We start from the raw sequence: 21,918 nt of genomic DNA, 5'->3' as shown, positions 1-21,918 counted from the left end.
CAGGCAATGAACCACCAAGTACTGCCCCAATAGCTTAATTTCCTTCATTGGAAAGCTTTACACTTCTCATTCCTAATTGAAACTGGTTTGGGGCTGGAGACAGAGAAAGCAGACTGGATTCTGAAAAGGGCATTCAATGCTAAATCAATACCTGTTCTTCTCCACCCGGCAGAGAATAATATAGCTTGGTCAAAGGGTGTGCTTTGTGGTTTGTCATAAAGGTTGCATTTGAGAGAATGGGGCAAACTTTATGGGTCCTTCATCAATTGCAGACTTTTGCATTTAATTCAGCAATTATGTAATAATCCTACTGCTCATGTTCATTGTGGCCTTGAGGGGCAACTGACAAAGGTCATCCTTGTGTCCAGGGATGTGAAGCAGAATTGCATGTTGGCTCCCCTCTTACTTAATCTCTAGATGAATGATCATGCAGGGGGCTTAGCAGTGGTGAATTCCCATGCCCCTGTTTGGGCTAACAGTCTGATCCCATTGTTATTCTAAGCAGACAACATTGTCTTTCTGTCTAGCTTGCCAGTGAGTCTGCGTAAATTGCTCAAGGAGTTTCAGAACTGTTGTGCTGGAGAGGCATGTGTAAGAAATGGAAAAATCTAAAATTATGGTCTTTTTGAGATGTTTTTCACCCAAGCAACTCTCTTGGAAACTGAATAACCAGCCAATTGAACAGGTGTCCCAGTTTCATTATCTAGATATTCTTTTCCAAGGTTTTTTCTCATGGAAAGCTCACAAAGACCTATTCTGCACCAGTGGTACCATGCCAGGCTGCTGCTGGGTGTTTTGGCTAGGGTAGGTTGCCCTGCCTCTTCCAAGGTCCAGATACAGGAGCATTTTCCCTGCTGGAACTGGTCCGCCCTGGAATTGTGGAAGTAGAGGGTAGTATTTATAAGATGTGTTCTGTCCAAGACCACTGGGTCAATGGAGTGTTAAGTCAAGAAAGAATGGACCCCTGAAGATGGGCAGGTTTGTAAGGGTGCCAGCAGAAATACTCATTTAGATACTCTTGACTGGAATCCCATGAAGAGCTTTGTCAAGAAGGAAGAGTTCTGGCCAATAATCTGGCTGCAGCCTTCTGAAATAATTAAAGTTTGTAAATAGTCTTCAAAAGTAGACATATTTTCAATGCATTGCTCTAACTAGTGTGGATTTGCAAGGCAAATTATAGCAATGGTAAGACTATCTCTGCCCAGAAAGCAGGGCTGCTGAAACACCAAGTGTAAAAGACTTCATGGCATAGATTTCATCTGGGTGTTTAAAGTAAGTGTTGTCTCTGTATCCCTATGCTATACACCTCATTAATCAACTAAAGTATCCCTATGCTATACACCTGTTTAATCAAGAACAGGTTGGCCAACATTTCCTTTCCCAGCCTGTGGGAGCATCTGCTAACAGCACCTCATTTCTGGATTGAGTTTTAAACTTCATGTATCTCATCTCATTCTTCATAAGGTATATGAGGCAGTGGTTGGCATCGAAGGACATAGCCATGTATCATGGCTACCATGAGTTCATATTATCTCTCTGAAATCTGGGGACATAATAAACAATGCCTTAATCCTTTCCTCTCAGAATACACACAACAGGCACCCTTACAGGTCACTATGGGGATTCCTTGAGTCCAAGGAGATAAATATATGATGGTTCGGCTCAGAGCTCATGTCTCTGAATCAACCAGAAAGTTTGATTTGGACAAGGACATGTAGAATCACTCGTTCCCTATTGATCAGGTATAGTGATCACCTTTGGAGGAAGAGGGAATAGAGTTCACCTAATCCTAAATTAATTTCTTTGTTCATGGGTATGTTACCCCAAACATGAGGACAGTGCCTATGGGTTTCGAAAGATGAGATACCTTGCCAGAATTGCAGATAATTCTGATAATATGCCTGTCTGAAATAGAGGCCCAGTGGCTGCCCAATCAAATTAGAACTCCCACCCCTGTCTCTTCATAGAAGTTCCTGGCCACTCAGACGGAGGTGGTGGTGGGGGGATGGACTGCCCCCAGCCCCTACCCCTGTCCTGAAAAGGCCCACCAAGGCCTCCGTAGGCCTTTTGGGTGTGGCAGAGGGGGGAGCGATTTGCCCCCTAGCGCTTTCCCACCACCCCACAAAGGCCTGCTAAGGCTTTTCCAGGCCTTGCCTGACCTGCCCAGAGCGCGGGTGGTGGCGGCCTAGTGATTGTTGTATTCAGAAATACAACGGGCTTTCATGCTAGTAACTGTATATATTTATTAGCCACTTTTTGGTAGGAATACACTCAAAACAGCATATAAAAGTTAAAACAGAATAGGAATACAATATAAAATGGTACAGTTACAATGGTTTAGGGTGGAATGCTTAACAGAACTATAAGAGCAACACACTATGCATTCAAGGACATATTGTCCTGAACATATTACAGCACTTGGGTGCCAGGAGATAAGTGGATTAGAATGTGAAATGACTCAAGCATCTGAACTCCTAAGCTTTGTCTGAACAAAACTGAGCTCCTGAATGTAACAATCCAGTGAACCATACCTGGGACTGACTAATGTGCCTTTCAGAGTTGATGGGGGCCTCTAGCCACTCAAATCCTTTCCTTTCCCTCTTGCAGTGCTGTCATTTTTCCTTCCGGCTTGTCTTTTCCTAATCATCTCCTTTGGGCTGTATAGCTTCTCAGCTCTTAGTTCTCAAGAGCGCTGGCTGATTAAAGCCTTCCGCTCGCTCAAGAGCTCCTGCTGCTAGTCTGAACGTGCCACAGGCTTGTGCCGGACTGGAGATTGTGGCCGATGCTGCTTTGCTGAAATCCATTTGTATGATGTAGGCGTACAGAAGTCAACAATATGCTCTGGGAGAGTGTGTGCCCTGCCTGGCAGCATGTTACTCTGCAGGGAAGAACTTGAGACAACTTAATAACATCAGGCGGGAGAGGGAGGGGGTCTGAAGAAAAATGTGCTGCTTGGTCATTCTTCAGTTCAGAGTTATTTAGATTTAGTTGAATCTTTGGAGTTCCTTTTAAGATTACAATGGGGCATAGGAATATGCAAGTTGCAAAGAAAATGAGTGCAGGACGCTTGTCCTGGCAGTAAGCCCCACAGAGCAGTGGAGTAGGATGCTGAGTAGATCTGCTCTCAAACAATAACATGGCTTTTTGTCCAGGGCCACCCTGGGATGCACCTAGTGGGCAAGACATGCCTTACAGTGTAGGGCAATACTATTAAGCTGGTTTTGCAGTCTGATGTTGGGAGCAGGGGAAAGAAGAGCCAGAAAGGGCAAGTTTGCTTGAGGCTGCCAGAGTTGATAAGAGGTTTAATAGGGAAGAGAACTGATTTGAGAAGGATAGAATATGGTTTTGAGTCGCTAAACGTTCAGGAGGGCACTTTTATAAAGGGATCAGAATTGCAGTATAATGAAACAAGGTCAGGAGGGAGTAGGATTGTAGGGCAGCGGTCCTCAACCCCCCAGTCCGAAGACCGGTGCTGGTCCATGGATCAGTTGGTACTGGGCCGCAGCTCCTCCTCCTCCTCCTCCTCCTCCTCCTCCTCCTCCTCCTCCTCCTCGGCTGCTGCCTTGGGGGCTGCCCTGCCATTCTGCCTCCGGCTCACCTTTGGTGCTCTCCAGCTGCTGCCATGGCTGGGGGTCCCCATCGGCATGGCACTGCACAGCTGCTGCTGGCAGCGCCCCCCCCCAGTGGGCAGCAGGAAGTCAGGGGCACCAGCGGGAAAGCAAGCGGAGCAGGGGCCCAGGCAGTGGCGGCGGCCCTTGGCAAAAGAGTACCCCCCCGGGCCTCAGTTAAATTGTCAAGCGTTGACCACTACCACTAAGGTTGAGGACTACTGCTGTAGGGTGGTGGTCCCCAACCACCGGGCCACGGACCGGTGCCGGGCCGCGAAGGTCCTGGCACCGGGCCGCGGCTCCCTGCCTCAGCAGGGCCACGCCGGGCCGCTCATGCATGTTTGCGCCATGTATGGTCGCAAACGCGCATGTGCAGCACTCCCGCATATGCGCACATGCACGGCTGGGTCACACATGTGCATTTGCGCCATGTACGGCCGCTAACACGCATGCGTAGCCGCAGATGCGCATGTGCGGCGATCGCCCTCCCTGCCGCCACCGGTCCGCAGCCTGAAAAAAGTTGCGGACCACTGCTGTACGGTATTCCATGAGGTGTGGCTCTTTCCAGGGAGGCTGGCTAAGCATCAGAGCAGACAAAAGTTGTTTATAGTCATATTTGCCCAAAATCCAAAAACAATCCACAACCCACAACCCACATACCTTTTATTAAGGCTAGCTACAATGGCACAAAAGCTTTTAAGTTCTCCAGAATTCTTCTTCAGCCTGGATGCTACAGAGAGAGATGAAGTTCTTTTCTCTCAGCCCCTGGTCTTGTGGTATATGTTTGCGGATTGCACCCTTGCTAGCCTGATCACATGTGACTACTCCTCAGAGGTAGTTTCTGAGTTTGAGGCACAAAAATGACCACAGACAACTTTCTTTGCTGTTTAACCTTTAGCATATGAAAACAGCACTTTGATCCTGAGTGTGTATCTGCACCCTCCTGTCATCGGAGCCCAAGGTGTTATCCCTGGTAGTTCAGGTGGCTGATCTTGGATTAGTGGACAACAAAGCCAACAGTGGTTATTTTATTTATTAAAATACTTCTGTTCCACATTTCTCTGTGGCTTAATGCAGTTTACAAATCATGGTATGAGCCAAGCAGAATGAAATAAAACCTTAAATAATCTGCCTCCTTCCTAAAAGATGCTTACAGTCTATACATTAAAAGTTGTGGCAAATAAAATGACCTTGCAGTCTGTCCTGGGCAGAGTCTGCACTTACTTTGTTTATTCCGTTGTCAATCCTGTTGAATTCAGATCGATTTGAACTCAGGTCTTCCTCCCCCCCCCCATTGAAACAGGAAAGTGTTCTGCATATGGTTAGGGTAGTTCAGAAGGGGAGAGAGCCCTGATATTACTGCTCGGTCAGTACAGCTTTATCAGTGCTGTGGCGAGCCCAAGGTCACCCAGCTGGCTGCACGTGGGGGAGTGCAGAATCGAACCTGGAATGCCAGATTAGAAGTCTGCACTCCTAACCACTACACCAAGTTGGCTCTCTGCTGACTGTAGGCAGCAGTGTGGATTGGCTGTTAAGGCCAATTTGAAAAGTCCTATTGGGCCATGGGTCTGGGGCAGGCCATCCTCAGGGTAGCCTTATGCAAGATGAGTTGGAGCAACTACTGTTGTGAGCTGGCAACTCCCATCTTACATGAGGTGGGTAGAAGTCATGCTGTCTGCTGCTGTGTCCACTTCATACAAGGCAGGTGGAGCTCCTCTGTGTCCTGCCCCCCCCTGCCCCCACCATCAGAGGGGCAGAGCCAAGAGCTGTCTGTGTTCCTCCATCCTTTCCTCCCCATTGAGGCGGCAGGGCCCATCTCCAGTACCACTTTAGCCTCCCAGTCTGCCCCTGGTAGGTGGGAATTAGGAGTTTTCCTGGATTTTCAATGCCAGCAGGGCTGTGTGTTGTTTGCTGAAGGCAGGCCTTTCCGCTGTTAATCGGATTATTCCAGAAAAACTGACTAAAGCTGTGTTCTGCTATAAGGGGCCAAAAGATTGACTCACTGTCTCAGAAGCCAAACAGTAGAGAGCACACTGAACTGCCAGACAGTGTCTATAAACAATGCACAAGGCCAGGAATGGCAGCATCTTTCCCTCATTAAGAGATTTTTCTGGGAACAGCACAAATGCTATGTCTGACCGACATGGGCTCCCAGCCATTAGGCCTGCCTGGTGACTTTTCAAGTGGCAAGCCATTGTTTTGCGTGGATTAATTAAAAGGGCGCTGTCAAAGTTCTAGAAAATCCTTTCTTGACAGAGGATGGTAAATTTCAGGCAGGCCTGAAGGTCAATACGCTTTATACCACCACACCCCCTAGCAATAGGCTAATACTTTGTGAATGCAGTTGGGTTCCCCTGGTAGCATCCCTCCCACCTTTCTTCTGACGGCATTCAAAGGCTGAAAACTCTATAGCTGCCCAGGGAGGAAATATTTTATTTATTTATTTATTATTTGGATTTCTACCCACCACTCCCAAAACCAGTCTGGCTCATGGCAGTTTACAATAAAAGAATAAAACAACACTATATGATAAAACAATACAATACAGTCCCATAAACAATATGACAATGATCAATGATGGCGGGAAAACAAATAGAAAAACCCACCCCCTACCCCAGTAGTTGGGTATCCCAAATACCTTTGAGAGTTCTGGCCGCACAAGAGTCTTCTTAGCCTAGTTTAAATTTTTTAACTTCTGTATTTGGATCAGGGGACAACTTTGGTATCTTTTAATGGAAATGTAGTCAGAGAGAATACTGCAAATCAGAGAAGCTTCTTGTATTTAAGCCTCAAAGCTGTAATTCAAGGTTTGAGGGCTTCAGAATTAAGATAATAAAGAGGGTTTAGTCTGAAAACAGAACTTATAGCTTCCAAACCACATTTTGTGTCCTAACAGTACAATCCTCTTACACTTACACTTATAAGTACACTTATAAGCCTGTTGATTTCAGTGGGCTTGGAAGAGTATAACTGTTTAATTCTACGTGTATGTTCTGTGGGGCATTTTTATTTCTTTCCCTCTGATTTGTAGACTGAGTTTCTTATTACATTCCATGTTGCTTATGACTATACCAGCAGCAGCTTTAGCTTAGAGAACCTTTTACCAACTCCAACTGATACACTAACTTCAGCTGCTCCTCAGAATATTATGCACATACAGGTTTTCAATGAAGTCTGTATGCTGACCCTTTTAAATTGTAATTTTTTAAAATGGTTGTGTTTATGCATGTGCTCTGATACTGCATTGTTTTTTTCTGCATATGATGATGCATTTGCAAGACTTATGATGGCAAATCCTTAAGTGAGGGGCACTTCCTCCATTGTGCTACATGCTCATTGGCAGGCCAGGGTGAGCTGCAATATCATCTGATTGTCACTCCAGCACATGCTTCTGGCAGGGCCTCATGGGAATTGTAGTTAGTTGACATGGAGACCTCAACAAGAAATTTCCATGGGGGCACACAGCCTTTTGAAAACACTACAACCTTTTCCCCTCAGAGGTATACTGTTCCTTGTAGAGAGTGGATTGACATGCCTCTGAGGGAATGAATTTCTGCTGGTATAATGTTGTAATAGCAGAGGTGGGAGGGTTTGTGCCAAACAAGGGGAGCATCAAGCTCCCATTGGTGGATGAGGGACTAGGGTCTGTCCCTTCACCCATTGGTGTATTGTGCCATAGGGGAGGAGACCAAAAACATGCTAATGTTTATGCATGCGAAAACAGGTGTCCAGCACCATTGTAAAAGAAAAGTGTTAAAGCTAGTTTCAAATACTGCATGGAAACCACATGGAAAAGGTGCACTCGCCACTATGAGGGGGGGTAGGACAATGCAGAATCAAAAATACTATGGTAGGTTTTCTGTGGCAAAACTGGCACCACATTCAGAATAAAAAAAGAAGACGCCTTTCTTTGCAGATTTTTTGCGAAGTATCCTGCCATGCCTAATAGCCCCTGGTGAGTAAAGGACTTGGCATGTTTATTCATACGTTTTAAATGACCAGGCCACATTACTTTAGTATGTGGGACTGCAAACATTAGCAGGTCTCTAGAGAGGTGACATGCATTTTCTAAATATATACATACTCAAACCATCACTTCCAATTGGCCCCCAAGTGCCCCCCCTCCACTACGACTGACACTAATAGATCTTGCCCACTGGGTCCCAGTAAGAGTTGAGCTGCGGCTCTTGCAATTTCTATTTTCTAATGTTATTGTTATGATCATGTTATTGCTGTTATCACCTGTTACTATATGTTATCTGTATCTTTTCCTGTTTCCTGTAAATCACCCTGAGACCTCGGGGAGGGCGGTATATAAACAAACAAACAAACAAACAAATAAATAAATGTTAACAGGAACTTGTCATGAAAAGCACATTTCTTCTGAACTCAAATATATGTACTGGATTCCACTCTATTTCTGAGCACAATACAAAGTGTTGATAATGACCTTTAAAACCTTAAATGATGTTAAACTGGACTATCTGTAGAATATTTCCTCTCATTCAAACTGACTATCAATAGAGATCATTGTTTGAGGCACTTTTTTGCCTCACAGAACGTCCGTTGTGGGGAGAGGAAGATAGATAGATGGATAGACCAGGGGTCCCCGGTGTGGTGCCAATAGGAGCCATGGTGCCCCCTAGCACCTTTTCTGGCACCTACCAAGAGTTTTTAGATAGTGGCCAGGACCAATGCAGGGCTTCTGCTCTGCCTCTGGAGATCTGATTGATTGACAGAGCAGGTTTTTTTTTTAATGTTTTAGCAGCAGCTGCCCGCACAGCACAAGTATTTTCACTGAGTGACTGACAGTAAGATGTGAGGATGCTAGCAGACATTCTAAAAATGATATGTTCATTTAAAAAGGCATCCTGTTAAGCAAAGTTTCAGCCTGAAATGTTGAATAGTCACTGTTAGATTCAGGTATGTAGCCATGTTGGTCTGAAGCAACAGAATAAAATGGAACCTTTAAGATCCACAAAGCGTTATTCTTATTTATCATTGTGCATGCACCCGGAAGCTTTGTGGGTCTTAAAGGTGCTAAAATTAATCTTTGTTGGTCTTAAAGGTGCTACTGGACTCAAACCTTGTTCAATCCATATTAGAGTTATGCATAACTAATCTCCCCGATATTTTCTGGTTGGTTCTGCTTTCTGAAGCAGCCATGTTGAGGTTGTGCCCATCACCCTGTGTCAGAATTCTAAAAATGCCTACAGGCTCATAAAGGTGGTTAACCCCAGGATTAGACAAACAATAGGTTGTTAAGGAAGACACCAGCAGCACCTTTTTAGGTAGTATCACAATAAAGGAAGAAGTCACTGTAGTGGGAAGTCATACCTGCGAGAAGAATCCCCAGAACCCTTATTGGCAGGTGTTGCAAGTCAGTAGAAGCAAGGGGAGGAGGGATATGGTAACTATGCATGCCCAATGTAGTTACTGACCTCAGAGTCCCATGCTAAGCAAGCCACACTACTGTCTTTCTGCCTCTGCCATCTTTAGGCTTGCTAGTCTCAAATGGGGCCTCTGTGGTCTTTAGACTACAGAGAGCAGTTCACCTGGAGGTTTGGACAGCCAACTCTATGACATTACCTCGGCACTGTGATCCCTCCCCTCCTCAAATTTCCAGAAATGTTCCAAGCCAGAATAGTCAGCATTAGTCCATCTTGCAATGACTATGGGTGTAGAGCCGTCTCCTCCTCAGTTGTTTCTCATTGTCACTGGCCCCTTTTGACTTCTACATGATGCATCTCCTCCAAAGCCAATGAAGTGAAAATTCACTTGGCACAACTAGCAATCCAAGACTGCTAAGAACTGCAATGAAGTAGAATCTGAATGAACTTCCTTCCTAGCTTTTACATTGCTGGATTAGGAAACTAATTTGTCTCCTGATTAATTTAGGAAAGAGTGGGACCCTAGTGAGTAATAATTAATGGTACTTTCCTCTTGGAGTTTACAGCTGAAGTTGATGTGCTGTAATTAGGAGCATACATAGACTCTGGGGTGATTTGGGTGCAAAGTTAATGAACTGTAGCTTCCAATAATTGCTGAAGAATTTGAGTGTGATGACTTCTGAATTAGCTGGTGGAGAGAACATAGGAATACTCCTGATCAGATGGGACAGCTTGGAACCAGTCCCCTCTCCTAAGTGTATGGAAAGTAACAAAATATTTGATCATATGTTCAAACTGCCTTCTTGATGATCAAACACGTCTTTCATGTGACAGCAATGTTGCCTTTTGTCTCAAAGTTGGCATCTCTTCTTCTATGCCTTCATGCCTTTCTTGGGCAGTGAACTTGACACAGCATAGCTTAGACTTGCTAAACTTATACCGGTTTTGGCATCTAGTAAACTTCAGAGGAAGCTGTGTTGAAATCCTGTGCTTCCAAAACCTTAGGGTCTCTGTCTATATTGTAAGTTCCATACACACTTCTAGAATACCTTTGTGATTCTGGTCAAGGCCAAATATGCTTTCTCTGAAATATGCTAACTGAGATTGTTTCCTCCTAAAATTCAAAATTTACTCGACTGTCTTGGCAAAGCAATCAAGCAAATGAATGGGGCCAGTGTGGTATAGTGGTTAAGAGTGGTGGACTCTAATCTAGAGAACCAGATTTGATTCCCCACTCCTCCACATGCCGCCAGTTGGATGACCTTGGACTAGTCACATTTCTCGTAGAGCTATTTTTTGCGGAGCAGTTTACTTAAAGCAGTTTACTCCCGACTTAAAGCTCTCTCAGCCCCACCTGCCTCGCAGAATGTCTGTTATGGGGAGAGGAAGGGGAAAGTGTTTGTAAACTGCTTTGGGACTCCTTTGGTGTATTAAAAAACCCAGCTCTTCTTCTTCAATGCAAAGTAACCTAAAGGAAAGGCCTTCTATTGTCTAAGGTTGAGATGCCCTGTGGGTATGTATAGATGTAATGGTCTTTGAGCAGTGAGGATACTTTGAGCATGTATTTACAGTTCTTTGTTTAAACAAACCATTTCCTCACCAGAACTGAATTCAAGAAAAGCTGTGAGTTCTGAGTGCTTGCAGAGGAATCCAATTATAGGAATCCTATAACTGCTTTTAAATGGATTGTGATTTTTAAAAATAAAAGGTGATGAATTAACATCTAATAACTAAATCTACATGCAACAGTTTGCAAAGCTCATAAGATGGATAGTGCTCCAGAAACATGTTGGAAAGGGGAAATGAGTGATGGACTGTGGTTAAAATTGCTGGTATATACAACTGTCATATAATTGCAAGGGTGGGAAGAAGCTGCAGAAGAAAAACTCCATTTCCTCTTGGGTTATTGTTAATATCTGTATGCCTCATGTCTTACTTCATCCCTCAAGCTTCTGTTTCTGTGCTATATAGTTTATCACAGTAGGGATCATTGTTCTCTTTTAACTCTTTCTCTTGCCTTTTCAGCTGTATGTGACCCTCCCTGCCAGAACAAAGGATCCTGCAGTCGTCCTCAGCTCTGCATTTGCCGTTCAGGTTTCAGAGGCTCACGATGTGAAGAGGTGATTCCAGAACAAGAATATCACCCCGCTGGCTTTGTGGCTGCCCCTCAGTCCCCAGCAGGCTCCCTTCTGAAAAGGCCAAGCAATGTAGAGAGAGAAGGGTCTTTGAGAGAGAGACAACAGCCTACCACGCAGAAGTTACCAGCTGGGTAAGTTGCTCTCCATTACACATCGGAGCTGTCCTCTTTGTAAATTAAAGTGAGGAAGTTCAAGGGCAGGAGATACGATTTTCACTTGTCCTTTAAAGCAGTGGTCCCCAATCCTCGGTCCGTAGATCAGTCAGTACCGGGCCGCAGCTCCTCCTTGTCCTCCTCCCCAGCTGCTGCCTTGGGGGCTGCCCTGCCACTCTGCCACTGGCTCACCTTTGGTGCTCTCCAGCAGCCGCCATGGCTGGGGCTCCCCCTCGGCATGGCACTGCACAGCTGCTGCTGGCAGCGCCCCCCAGCGGGCGGTGGGAAGTCAGGGGTGCCAGCGAGAAAGCAAGTGGAGCAGGGGCTCAGGCGGTGGCGACGTCCCTCGGCAAAAGACTACCCCCCGGGCCTCGGTAAAATTGTCAAGTGTTGACCAGTACCTGGTGATAAAAAGGTGGTGGGGGGGACCACTACTTTAAAGGACCAACAAACATTGGTTTTATTTCAAGGCAGATGTAAAGAGGAAAGATAAACTCCGATAAACATCAAGTCAAGATTTTCTCCCCAAAGATACCTATCTTGTCAATAGTAGTATGGAAGAAAAAACTTTGTCTACCTGGATAGGTGTTCTTGGCTTAAAGAGTTCTGTTGCTGGAGTCTTCTGAATCTACATGTCTCTCAGTCCCATCCCCCCCCCCCATTATATAGAAGAGATGAGCACTCCATCATTTTCAGTTTCCAGAGCCATTCCATTGAGCAGCATCATGTGCATAACTTACCATGTGTAAAAGTGTGTGAAGCACCTAACAGACCCCAAATCAGGAACACAGCTGTGGGTTTTGCAGTCTGCACAAAGTTAGGCTGTGTGAAAGCTGTGCAAAGTCATGCTGTCACGGTGGAGCAGATAGTCCCAACAACTAGTCTGGAAGTTACAAACAATTGCTGATGTAGGAATCACTTTAACCTCCCCCCCCCCCAATAAATGTGATGCTTCTGATTGCAGAGAAAGGTCTAAAACTGCAAAGGACTCAGAAAATAAGGGTTGTTTTTTATACCCCACTTTTTACTGCCTGGAAGAGTCTCAAAGCAGCTTACTATCTATTGCCTTCCCTTCTTCTCCTCAGTAGGAGTTTTCCTTAGGGAGGGACAGTAGGACATGGAAACTCCTTACAGGTCTCTGCCCCTCCCCATTGCTCTTTGGTTCTTATCCTCTTCCCACTTACATTATCCCCCCCTTTCTATCATATCTATCAGGACACTGTATTTGTTTTAACAGTACATTGTGCTTTTTTGCAGAGTATATATATATTTTTGTCAGCAGTGGAAACACTGAAATATTATGATCATATGTGGTCTTGAAGACAGCCTCTTAGGACCCTAAAAGCTTGAAGTTTAAGACAGAATTCTTCTCCCTCCACAACTCAAGGCGGCCATCCTGCCCACAAGTTAGCTTGTTTTTAATCCCATTGAAGTCGGTGGGATTCAAGCAGCCTGGCAGGAGAAATTTGAGCTGTGGAGTAAAACTTGTAAAGCTGCAGCCACACCGAGACCCTTCTTGATCTGGAACAAGAATGCTTTCAGATGTGAATATGATATATTTGTATATCTCTGCTTTCCTTTTGTGGGTGATTATGTCTCTCTTCCTCCCAGATCTAGGATGGCAAGCCACAAAGGCACATGTACTTGAATATGATACGACTTTCTAGACAGCTAGATGGAGAGAAGGGAAATGAATTCAGTTATTGAATACTTTTGTCCAGGCAATCAGACATAGTGATTAGCAGAGAGCCTTAGCATGGGGTTTTGAGTGTTCAGCTGCTCCTTAGTATTTAAGACTTACTGGCTCTGTCCCAAGGAAATGCAATTCCACTAGCGAAGAATAGTTCATGATCCTATTGCTTCACTGGGAAAGGCCCCCAGTATCTCTCTTTAACCAGCCATTCTTTTCATCTTGATGTGAGCTCTTCATACTTGTCTCTGCAATGTTTCTAGATTCATCATAGTGGGAAATCAGCTTCTTGATATTGCGTGATTTTACACATTGTCATAAGGTCATTGCTGTGTTCGTCAGACTTTGAGCAATGCTACCTTTTTGGTGGTACTAATTTAAACTAACATTCTACTTTGCATATAAGTGCAAAATAGTTAGACTGCAGCCTTTCCCTAAGGTGACCAGATTTTAACATTGGTAAAGCGGGACACCATTGACCGGGGGGAGGGGGGGAGGTTTCTTGATTAAAAATTTGGTCTATATGGAGCAACAAAAGTTTCATAGAATGCATAGAACACAAAAATAGTATTGTAATATATATATTTTAATTTCAACATAACTACAATTTGCCAGGTGCCCCCAGATGTCCCTCCAAAAGTGGGACTATCGGGTCACCTTACCTTTCCCCCCAGTTAGGGAGGTCTTGAATTTCTGGAACTGTTGCAGGTTGAAAAGAGCTGGGTTGTTTCCACATGGACGTTTTGCTCTGCCCTGGCTCCCTTACACCAGCACTGTTTATGGAAGCATCCATGTGAAGTGTTCCTCTATTTGTCCTGGTTTGATGTTTTCCCTTACCTGTTGTGATCTTTCCAAAATGTGGACTGATATGATCTTGTTAGAACATTTGCAGTCAAAACATTGGATGCTACTTTGGTGGGAAGGAGCATAGTTTTGCTTGTCCTGTCCACATTGACATATTTTTTCTTGCCACAACCTTGCAGTGACCATTTTTGTGCATGTCTCCAGAAGGATTTAAAAAAACCAAACAAACCAGTAACAGTGAGAGCACAATGTAATACACATTGGAACAACAACAACAACAAATCCCAGCATCGAGTATAGGCTAATGAGACCTGGACTAAATGGACCACAGGCCTGATCCAGCAGGGCTGTTCTTATGGTCACTATAGCTTAATATTACAACATTCTTGCTACCATGTACTAGCTTCCAGCTTACATTCACAGTAACTCCCTAGCACCTAGTACTGTTGCCAAGTTATAAGAGAAAGTTTCAGCTTGCATATTTCCCATTATAACCCCACAACCAAAAAAATTCTGATGAACTGATTACCATGATCATCATATGTTTTATTTATTAAAACATTTACACCTCAGTTTTCTGAATGGTGCAATGTTGTGCAGAATATATACCATCCTATTAAGCAGAATGAGATTGTTGCCTTGGGCAACAATCTGAGTGCCACAGAAGAATGACAAATTGGCAGTTATGGATTATCCTGTTTTCATATTAAGAAAGGTATTATATAGATTTCCCAGGTCAGGTGGCAAAATTTCTTGGCAAAGTCCTGATTGCTTTTTATTGTCTATTTCCACTTCAGGAAAATATCACTTATGGTATTTGTATGAATTATTCTTCAGTATTTATTATAATCAGGAGAGTTATTCAGGTTTAAAACCTTATTTTGCTTAGCACCGAACACACACAAAGCATAAAGGTGGTCCTTGGTAAACCCATTTACACTATTGAATAATGGTGGGAAAAGTTTAGTTTCGGTGGTTTTGGAGACTATTTCAAAGTGCTATAGTAAAGTCTTTGTCGACAGGCTAAGAGTCAGTCTATCTGAACTGAAATACATTCTGTCCGCAAGGGAGATTGGACTGGTTTTACATTCTGTTGCTTGACCACTTATTGCTGAAGCTGGCCAAGACTGTGGTGAGGTCTTAAACCAGGTGCTAGCATGGTGGCCTTCATAGTAGGTCTCTAAACAAAACTTTCAGTTTACCTGTTATATAGGAAATGAGATTTATTAATCCCGTCTTTCCAAGGTCTTCTGTGTATTGTTTTCATTATGAAGTCGAATAGAGCTCTCTTGCTGCTGCCTCTAGGAAGAACTTTGCCATTTGCTCCATAGGGGCATTCAGTCTTACTCCCTCAGATCTAAACAGCAAAGGGTGTCCATTTGCTTTGTTCCTGTCTCCTGACAGACTTCAGCTGTTGGCTTAAACAACTGACATACTGAAGAGAGAAACTTCACTCATCACAGGACCCATAGATCTGGCACTCGATAGCATTTCCCAAAATCTTGGGCTGATGCTACCAGGTTCATCTGTTGGCTATTCCTTCTGATGTGGTGAATGTTTGGCTGTGGTTCTATTCATAAGAGGCGCCAGCTGATGGGTAGGATTTCATACAGATGCCTAGGACAGATGATGACCAGTTTTCTGCATGGCACCATTGAGAAGGTTAGGACACAGCTATTATTTAATGCTGTAGATGATTAATGGCCTTCATTTTCATAATGCCCTGGTTTCAAAGCCTTGCTACTTAGTTCAAATAATCTGAAAGATACACACATTTTTATGCTGCCATAAACATATAATGTATTCATATAGTATATAGACTGTGTTCATACAGTTACATAGACTCTGTTAGTTACAAGTACCTGTATTTAAGCACTGTCAAAAAATCTAAAGGTTTAATCTGTGAATAGACAGGAAACTCATTGAAGTAAGTGGTTTGAATATGCACTAAAGCTCTAAAACAGGGGTAGTTGACCTGTGCTGGCAGGGGCTCATGGAAATTGTAGTCCGTGGACATCTGGAGGATCACAGGTTGACTACCCCTGCTCTAAAACACTGAACTGACTGGTAACAGTAAACAAAGAAATCTGACTGGCCTTGACCAGGGCCGGGGTTTTCTCCGCCCTGGCCCTTGCCTGGTGGAATGAGCTTCCAGAGGACATCAGGGCCCTGACAGAACTGGCACAGGGCCTGTAAAATGGATCTCTTCCCCCAGGCTTAAAGTTGTGACCAGTCTGAACACTTACATTACCTGAACATTGATAGAATCATAGAATCATAGAGTTGGAAGGGGCCATACAGGCCATCTAGTCCAACCCCCTGCTCAACGCAGGATCAGCCCAAAGGATGGACCATCCTTGCACTCCATCCCTGCTCATTTCTCCTTTAAATTAGAACACAATGATATATCCAATTTGACTGGCCTAGCCAATTAGGTCTGGCAGATAGGTTATGGTATCTGTTAATAATGAATTTATACTAATGAAAGTATTTTATATTAATGAATGTAAAGCACCCCAAGACAACCGGTTGGATAGGGGCAATCTATAAATGTAAATAATAACTAAATAAATGACTGCAACATTCATTAAGATTTCACATTGCTTTCTCATGCATGGCAGTATTTCAAGAAATAGAAGCCACAAAACCAAGGGAATCGCTTGAAAGTCAACGGTAAGGTTTCACATTGTTGTGAAACCTTATCGTTGACCTCCAAGAGATTCCCTTGACTTTGTGACTTCTATTTCTTGAAATAATACCGTATGTGAAAAACCAGTTTGGTGAATTCAAACATCTTGTACAAGTTCAGCTGTGAGAATATGATCATGTTCATATATCCTTCCATACTCACTAAAGCCCATGAGCGGGATGGCTGGCTGGTTAGTTAGTTCATTTATTTATTTGTTTGTTTGTTTATTTATATCCCGCCACTCCCATACAATGACTTGTGGTGGGTCACATCCTTAGAAGGATGTATGTTTACAAGTGCACTGGTAGAAAGGCTCTTCACTTCATCAAAATCCTATTTTAAAGCAGCAGTCAAGAATCCATTCTTGGGTCCACAGCCATTAAGGAATGGATGTCATATTGGAGACCCTGTGTTTTTCTAAGGAAACAAAGAGCTACTGCAGGTCAAAGTGCAATTATATAAATAGTAGCTCTGCTTGGAACAATGAGAAATCCATATGTCTCAGCCCATCTTTTGACATAATTTCAAAGGCTGCTGGCAAGCAGTCTTGGAAACTTAAAAGTATGAGAACTATCCAAGAGAGGTGTTAATGTCTTTTGTTCTTACCAAAAATATGATTTCTAAATCACTAGGCACAGACATATGGCCTCAGCCTTTACACTTCAAAAGGATAGTCCTGGATAAATACAGGTTTGCATTCATAGGCAGGATCTTATCTTGAGCTCAGTTTCCATGCACAATAAAAATAAGTTTTGCAGATTTGTTGCAAATGTGTGTGTTATGTGTGAGTCTCAGTGTTATTTCATAATCAGCTAAAAGTTCACCAAGTTTGATCAGTGGGGAAGGAACAGAGGGAATGTCTGTCTTTTCTCCCACCTATATTACACAGGGAGAAAGCCTGACTCTACCATTTGTGTCACCTGCTGTAAAGAATGAGGGCTACAACAAAAGATGAGAGGGCAAGAAGGATGCTATCTCAGGTATCACTAAGGCCACTGTTACAGCAAGAACAATTACCAGATCTTTTTTTCATTCCCTTTCAACTTTAGCACTATTCCTCCCTGTTCCCCTAACTCTAGGCCCGGAAAGGGTGGTATGGAATCCTTCTTCCATCCATCAAGGCTAATTTTTTTATACTGACAGGAGATTTCAGTTCTGCATTCAATCCTACATTACCAAACTTCAGCTGCAAAAGTGGTTTACAAAGCAAATAGGCAGAGATATTTTTTTGGTCCCTAATCCTTTTGCTAATGAGCAACTTGGTCCCATGGACAAGAGCAGAATCACTAGGAGGTTTACTTCCCTTTTCTGGTCATGCCAAGGGATTCTGGAGAGAACACGCTGTAGCTTAGCAGTACACCCCTAATGGTTCATAAAGCTGGAATGGGGTCAATTGCACATTAGAGAGAGCTGGAGGAAACCTAATTAGAGTAAAACAGATCCAAAGGCCATCCCCCTCCCCGAGCCTTCAAGCACCATAAGAAATTCTCTCCTGGTGTTGTCATTTTAAATTAAAATGCTTACAACAGCCCTAACTCTGCAGAATGTTTCAGATTCTCTGGAGACTTCTCAGCATTCCTGCCTTCACAAAATTGTTCCTGCCCTATGGTGCAGAGAACCAGAATCAGATAAATCTTTTCTGCTATTTGGTTGTGTAGGAAACTCCCTGTGCAGTTCAGCTCATTGTTCAAAGGGGAAATATTGCTCAGTTTTCTGTCTTGTGTGAGCATATTGGTGCATGGTTCATAGTTATTACACCTCATAGACTTCATAACTATTGGACACTGTGCAGGTGGGAGCTTCATCAATCTGTTTTATATTGCCATATTAAAAAGAGAAGTATTTGATATTGTCCTCCTCTGAATAAAAACACCTTTCAGCCTAACTGATGCTACACTGATGAATCAAGCTTCTTAAATATACACACATTCAGTGAGATTATCAACATCCTCTCTGGCTTTCATGGTCATCTGCCTCTCTACCGGATGAAGGGTTACAACTTTTTGTCCTGCTGAAGGATCTGTTTTCCTTATTCAACTGCAAGCAGAACTTAAAGAGTGGTTCCTATGGCACTTAATATAGCACTATGTTAAGCATAAAAATTTCTCCTTTGAGACAAGAACCTGCTATATACTCAGGTCTTTCCCAGCAAAGGTTCAATTTTTCCCAATCATTATCTTTTTATTCCTTCTTCTTTGGTCTAATAATTTTCTTTCTCCTGTTCTCTATTACTGAATGATTGTTGTGGCACATGAATCAGTGTTTAACTATCATTTCCTGTTCTGTAATTTTTTATTATTGTTTATGATAGTAGTTTTATTATGAAATAAAAATAATAAAAAATAGAACAGAGGCAGTGACTTTTGACTGCTTACGAAGTGAAAAACAGAGATCCAGAGAGGCCTGGGCCACTTCCAGCTTTTGAGGCTCCCAGTCATAATAAAAAATGAAAAACCATGACATGAAATGAAAATAAGGTGCCATAAAATAGGGTTACAAAATCTACACCTGTTAACAAAGAGTTATGTCTTTTACAAAGTCACACCTCTTTATTTATTTATGGAGTTCCAAGGAGACAGATGTGTGTCACATTTTGGTCTGATAAGTTATAAAACTAAAAATTGACAACTGTCTAAATTTGAGGCCTGCCAAAAGCCCCACCGCTTAAACCCCCCTTCTTCTCAACCAGAGCTGATAATTTACAATTGATTCATAAACCCTCTGTGAGAACTGGCAGGCTATGAGAATCAATAAAGTCATTAGTTAAGCTGGAAGGAGAAAGGAAAATTTAAAGAGACCATAATAACGGGGAACCTCAATATAATTCTCACTGTCCACATGCGACAAGCTAGTGGTACAAATGGATTCTGATTTTTAAAAATGTGTTACAACTCATGTCTGAAAAAAACAACAAAAAAAAAACCTGACAGAAAACAATAAAATGTAAAAAGTTGGTACCATCATAATCTGGCATGTTCTTTAAAACTTGGAGAATGAAGAATGGGAATTCCACACTAAACAGGTAGTTTGAAACCAGTGTCTGGGATCTTACCCTGCCATGTAAGCCATAGAACATAGATATGATTGTCAAGTTTAAATCTGTTAAAACTCTGTATTAAACACATTATCCAGTCCAGGGATGTTTCATAGTGTTGCAGAGAAGATTTTAAAATTGCCCAGACACTCACCACAGACTATAATGAAGTAGGCCTATTATGCACGGCCGCTGAAATGGCGGCATGAAGAACGCGGAGGAGGAAGAAGCGAAGCAAACCGCTTACGCACGGGATGGAACGCGATGGTGGCAAAACCCAGAGTATCCGATTATGCACGCGGCTACTCCGGAGCCGCTTCTGGTTGCACCCTGGTCCCGGGAAGCTCCACTTTCTTCCACATCTCGCTAACGCGGCTTTTTCGGCAGCATACGTTGACTCTGCACCCGGTTGCCACCTGCAGCATGCATAATTGGTGATTTTAGCCGCTACCATTCCACCCTGAATGCAGACCTTCCACTCCATGCATAATGGGCCTTACTGTGCAAAGTTGACAAGTGGGGTCTGGAAATCTCCCAAATATTCAACCTATCTCCAGACAACAGAGATGAGTTCTGCTGGATAAAATTCCTGTTTTGAAGGATGGACTATATGTCATTACATCCCACTGTTCTCCCAATTCCCAACTCCAGGCTCCACCCTCAAATTTCTAGGAATTTCCCAACTCAGAGCTGACAACCCACTGAAAATCTTTAACAATTTTCCAACTTCAAGTACTTTCAAAGAGTCTAGTCCACATTAAGCTCCATTAAAAGACAATTAAATGTATTAATTTATCAGAACCTTTAATGTCTTACTGTAATCCTATATATCTTTTTTTTAGCTGCTGGGATAATCAGTTTCATACATTTAGAAGCTTACCTAGGAGTAAGCCCCAGTCGGTAGACCTGGGTAGAAGGGAGGAATAGACTTCCTTAGGATGAAGAAGAGCTGTTTTTTGTATCCCACTTTTTACTGCCTGAAGAAGTCTCACTGTTAATGGCACTGTTAATTTAATATTTTCTCTACTAAACAAAGGCAAGATATAAATCTACAAATAAAACCAGTTTCAAATAAACTGAAAAGCAGTGACTGAATATCACAGTGCTTCTCCCCTGCATGTCCCTCGGATACTTCTAAAGCCAGCCATTTAGCAACAGAACAAGAGCAATGAGGGCATGAGCTGGGGGAGGTAAAGGATTTCTGGCAAGAGCAGGGGAGCAGATAGTGCTTTGGAGGAAAGGGATTGTACACTATTTAGGATAGGGATCAGATCACCCTTGTGGGATACATTTGAAAGACATCTAGCTACATAATTGAATCTGTATATCTAATTACTAATGCAGATTCCTCACCATAGTTATTTGGCACTTCACAAGTAGATAAAAACTGGGAGAAAACAATCCTTATCTCTTAGTTTTAGCTTACAGAAAAAGTAAGCTAAACTTAGCTTTATGAGACTTTTAGTTGCTTGGGATGTTTGTGTGCTAAGTGTTGGATGTACAAATATGGAGGGAATTACTGGCAGAAAGCTAAATCACGCAGATGATATCTGCATTTAATTCATAGCTTGCTTTTATCTGTGGAGAAACAAATTCCAAGGCTGTAGACTCAGCTTCTATGAAAATACCATTTCCTAACAGGATAGTCTTATGACCCAGCCTAAGATGACCATTGACACCAGAGTAACATGGTTGGTATTCTGTATTCTCCAAATAAAGAAACCAAGAAAAAAATCAACAAAGAGTGTAGAAACCCCACTGGAGTCCTGGTAGAAGGGCAGTAAATGAATCTTGCGGTCCATAAATCTAGGAATTCCAGTGTCTGAATCTATATATTAATAAAGGAAGGAGAGGTGTAATTTTGCCACCTGCAACACAATCCTGCAGTCTGGAAATATCCCATGTTAGGAGTCACAAAGTGGTTTACAAACACCTTTTCCCTACATCTCCCCACAATAGACAACCTGTGAGGGAAGTGGGTCTGAGAACTCTGAGAGAACTGGGAATGGTCCACAGTCACCCAGCAGCCCTCAGGTGTCTCTAAGCAGTTTAAAATCACCTTCTCTTCCTCTCCCCATAACAGACACCCTGTGAGGGAAGTGGGACTGAGAGCTCTGAGAGAACTGGGAATGGCGCACAGTCACCCAGTAGGCCTCAGGTATATCTAAGCAGTTCCAAATCGCCTTCCCTTCCTCTCCTCATAACAGACACCCTGTGAGGGATGTGAGCATAGGGGCCAGCCCTATCAGGGTGCAGCCAGCTGCTCTTGCCGCACTCTGATTGGCCCGTATTCAACTTGGATATCCGCGACATGCTCTTCCCACAGGGGCGTTTCATAAATATATAGAGGAACCATGGATAAGGATATGGATAAATATACATACATACATACATACATACATACATACATACA

General features: G+C 43.1%; 1 protein-coding gene across 2 annotated transcripts in view; it reads left to right on the top strand.

The window, feature by feature from the left end:
• The window catches only part of LTBP2 (latent transforming growth factor beta binding protein 2), a 160,674-nt gene that overhangs the window by 30,911 nt on the left and 107,845 nt on the right, over window positions 1–21,918 (top strand). For both annotated transcript variants that reach the window (XM_077323234.1, XM_077323233.1), the window contains one exon: window positions 11,024–11,267. In XM_077323234.1, the coding sequence (XP_077179349.1) occupies window positions 11,024–11,267 (244 nt within the window). The remainder of the gene's footprint in view (window positions 1–11,023; window positions 11,268–21,918) is intronic.

The sequence above is a fragment of the Paroedura picta genome, chromosome 2 (assembly GCF_049243985.1).
Source record: "Paroedura picta isolate Pp20150507F chromosome 2, Ppicta_v3.0, whole genome shotgun sequence".
Lineage (NCBI taxonomy): Eukaryota > Metazoa > Chordata > Lepidosauria > Squamata > Gekkonidae > Paroedura > Paroedura picta.
The sequence above is the reverse complement of the archived record's forward strand: the minus strand, read 5'-3'. Positions and strand labels throughout refer to the sequence as shown.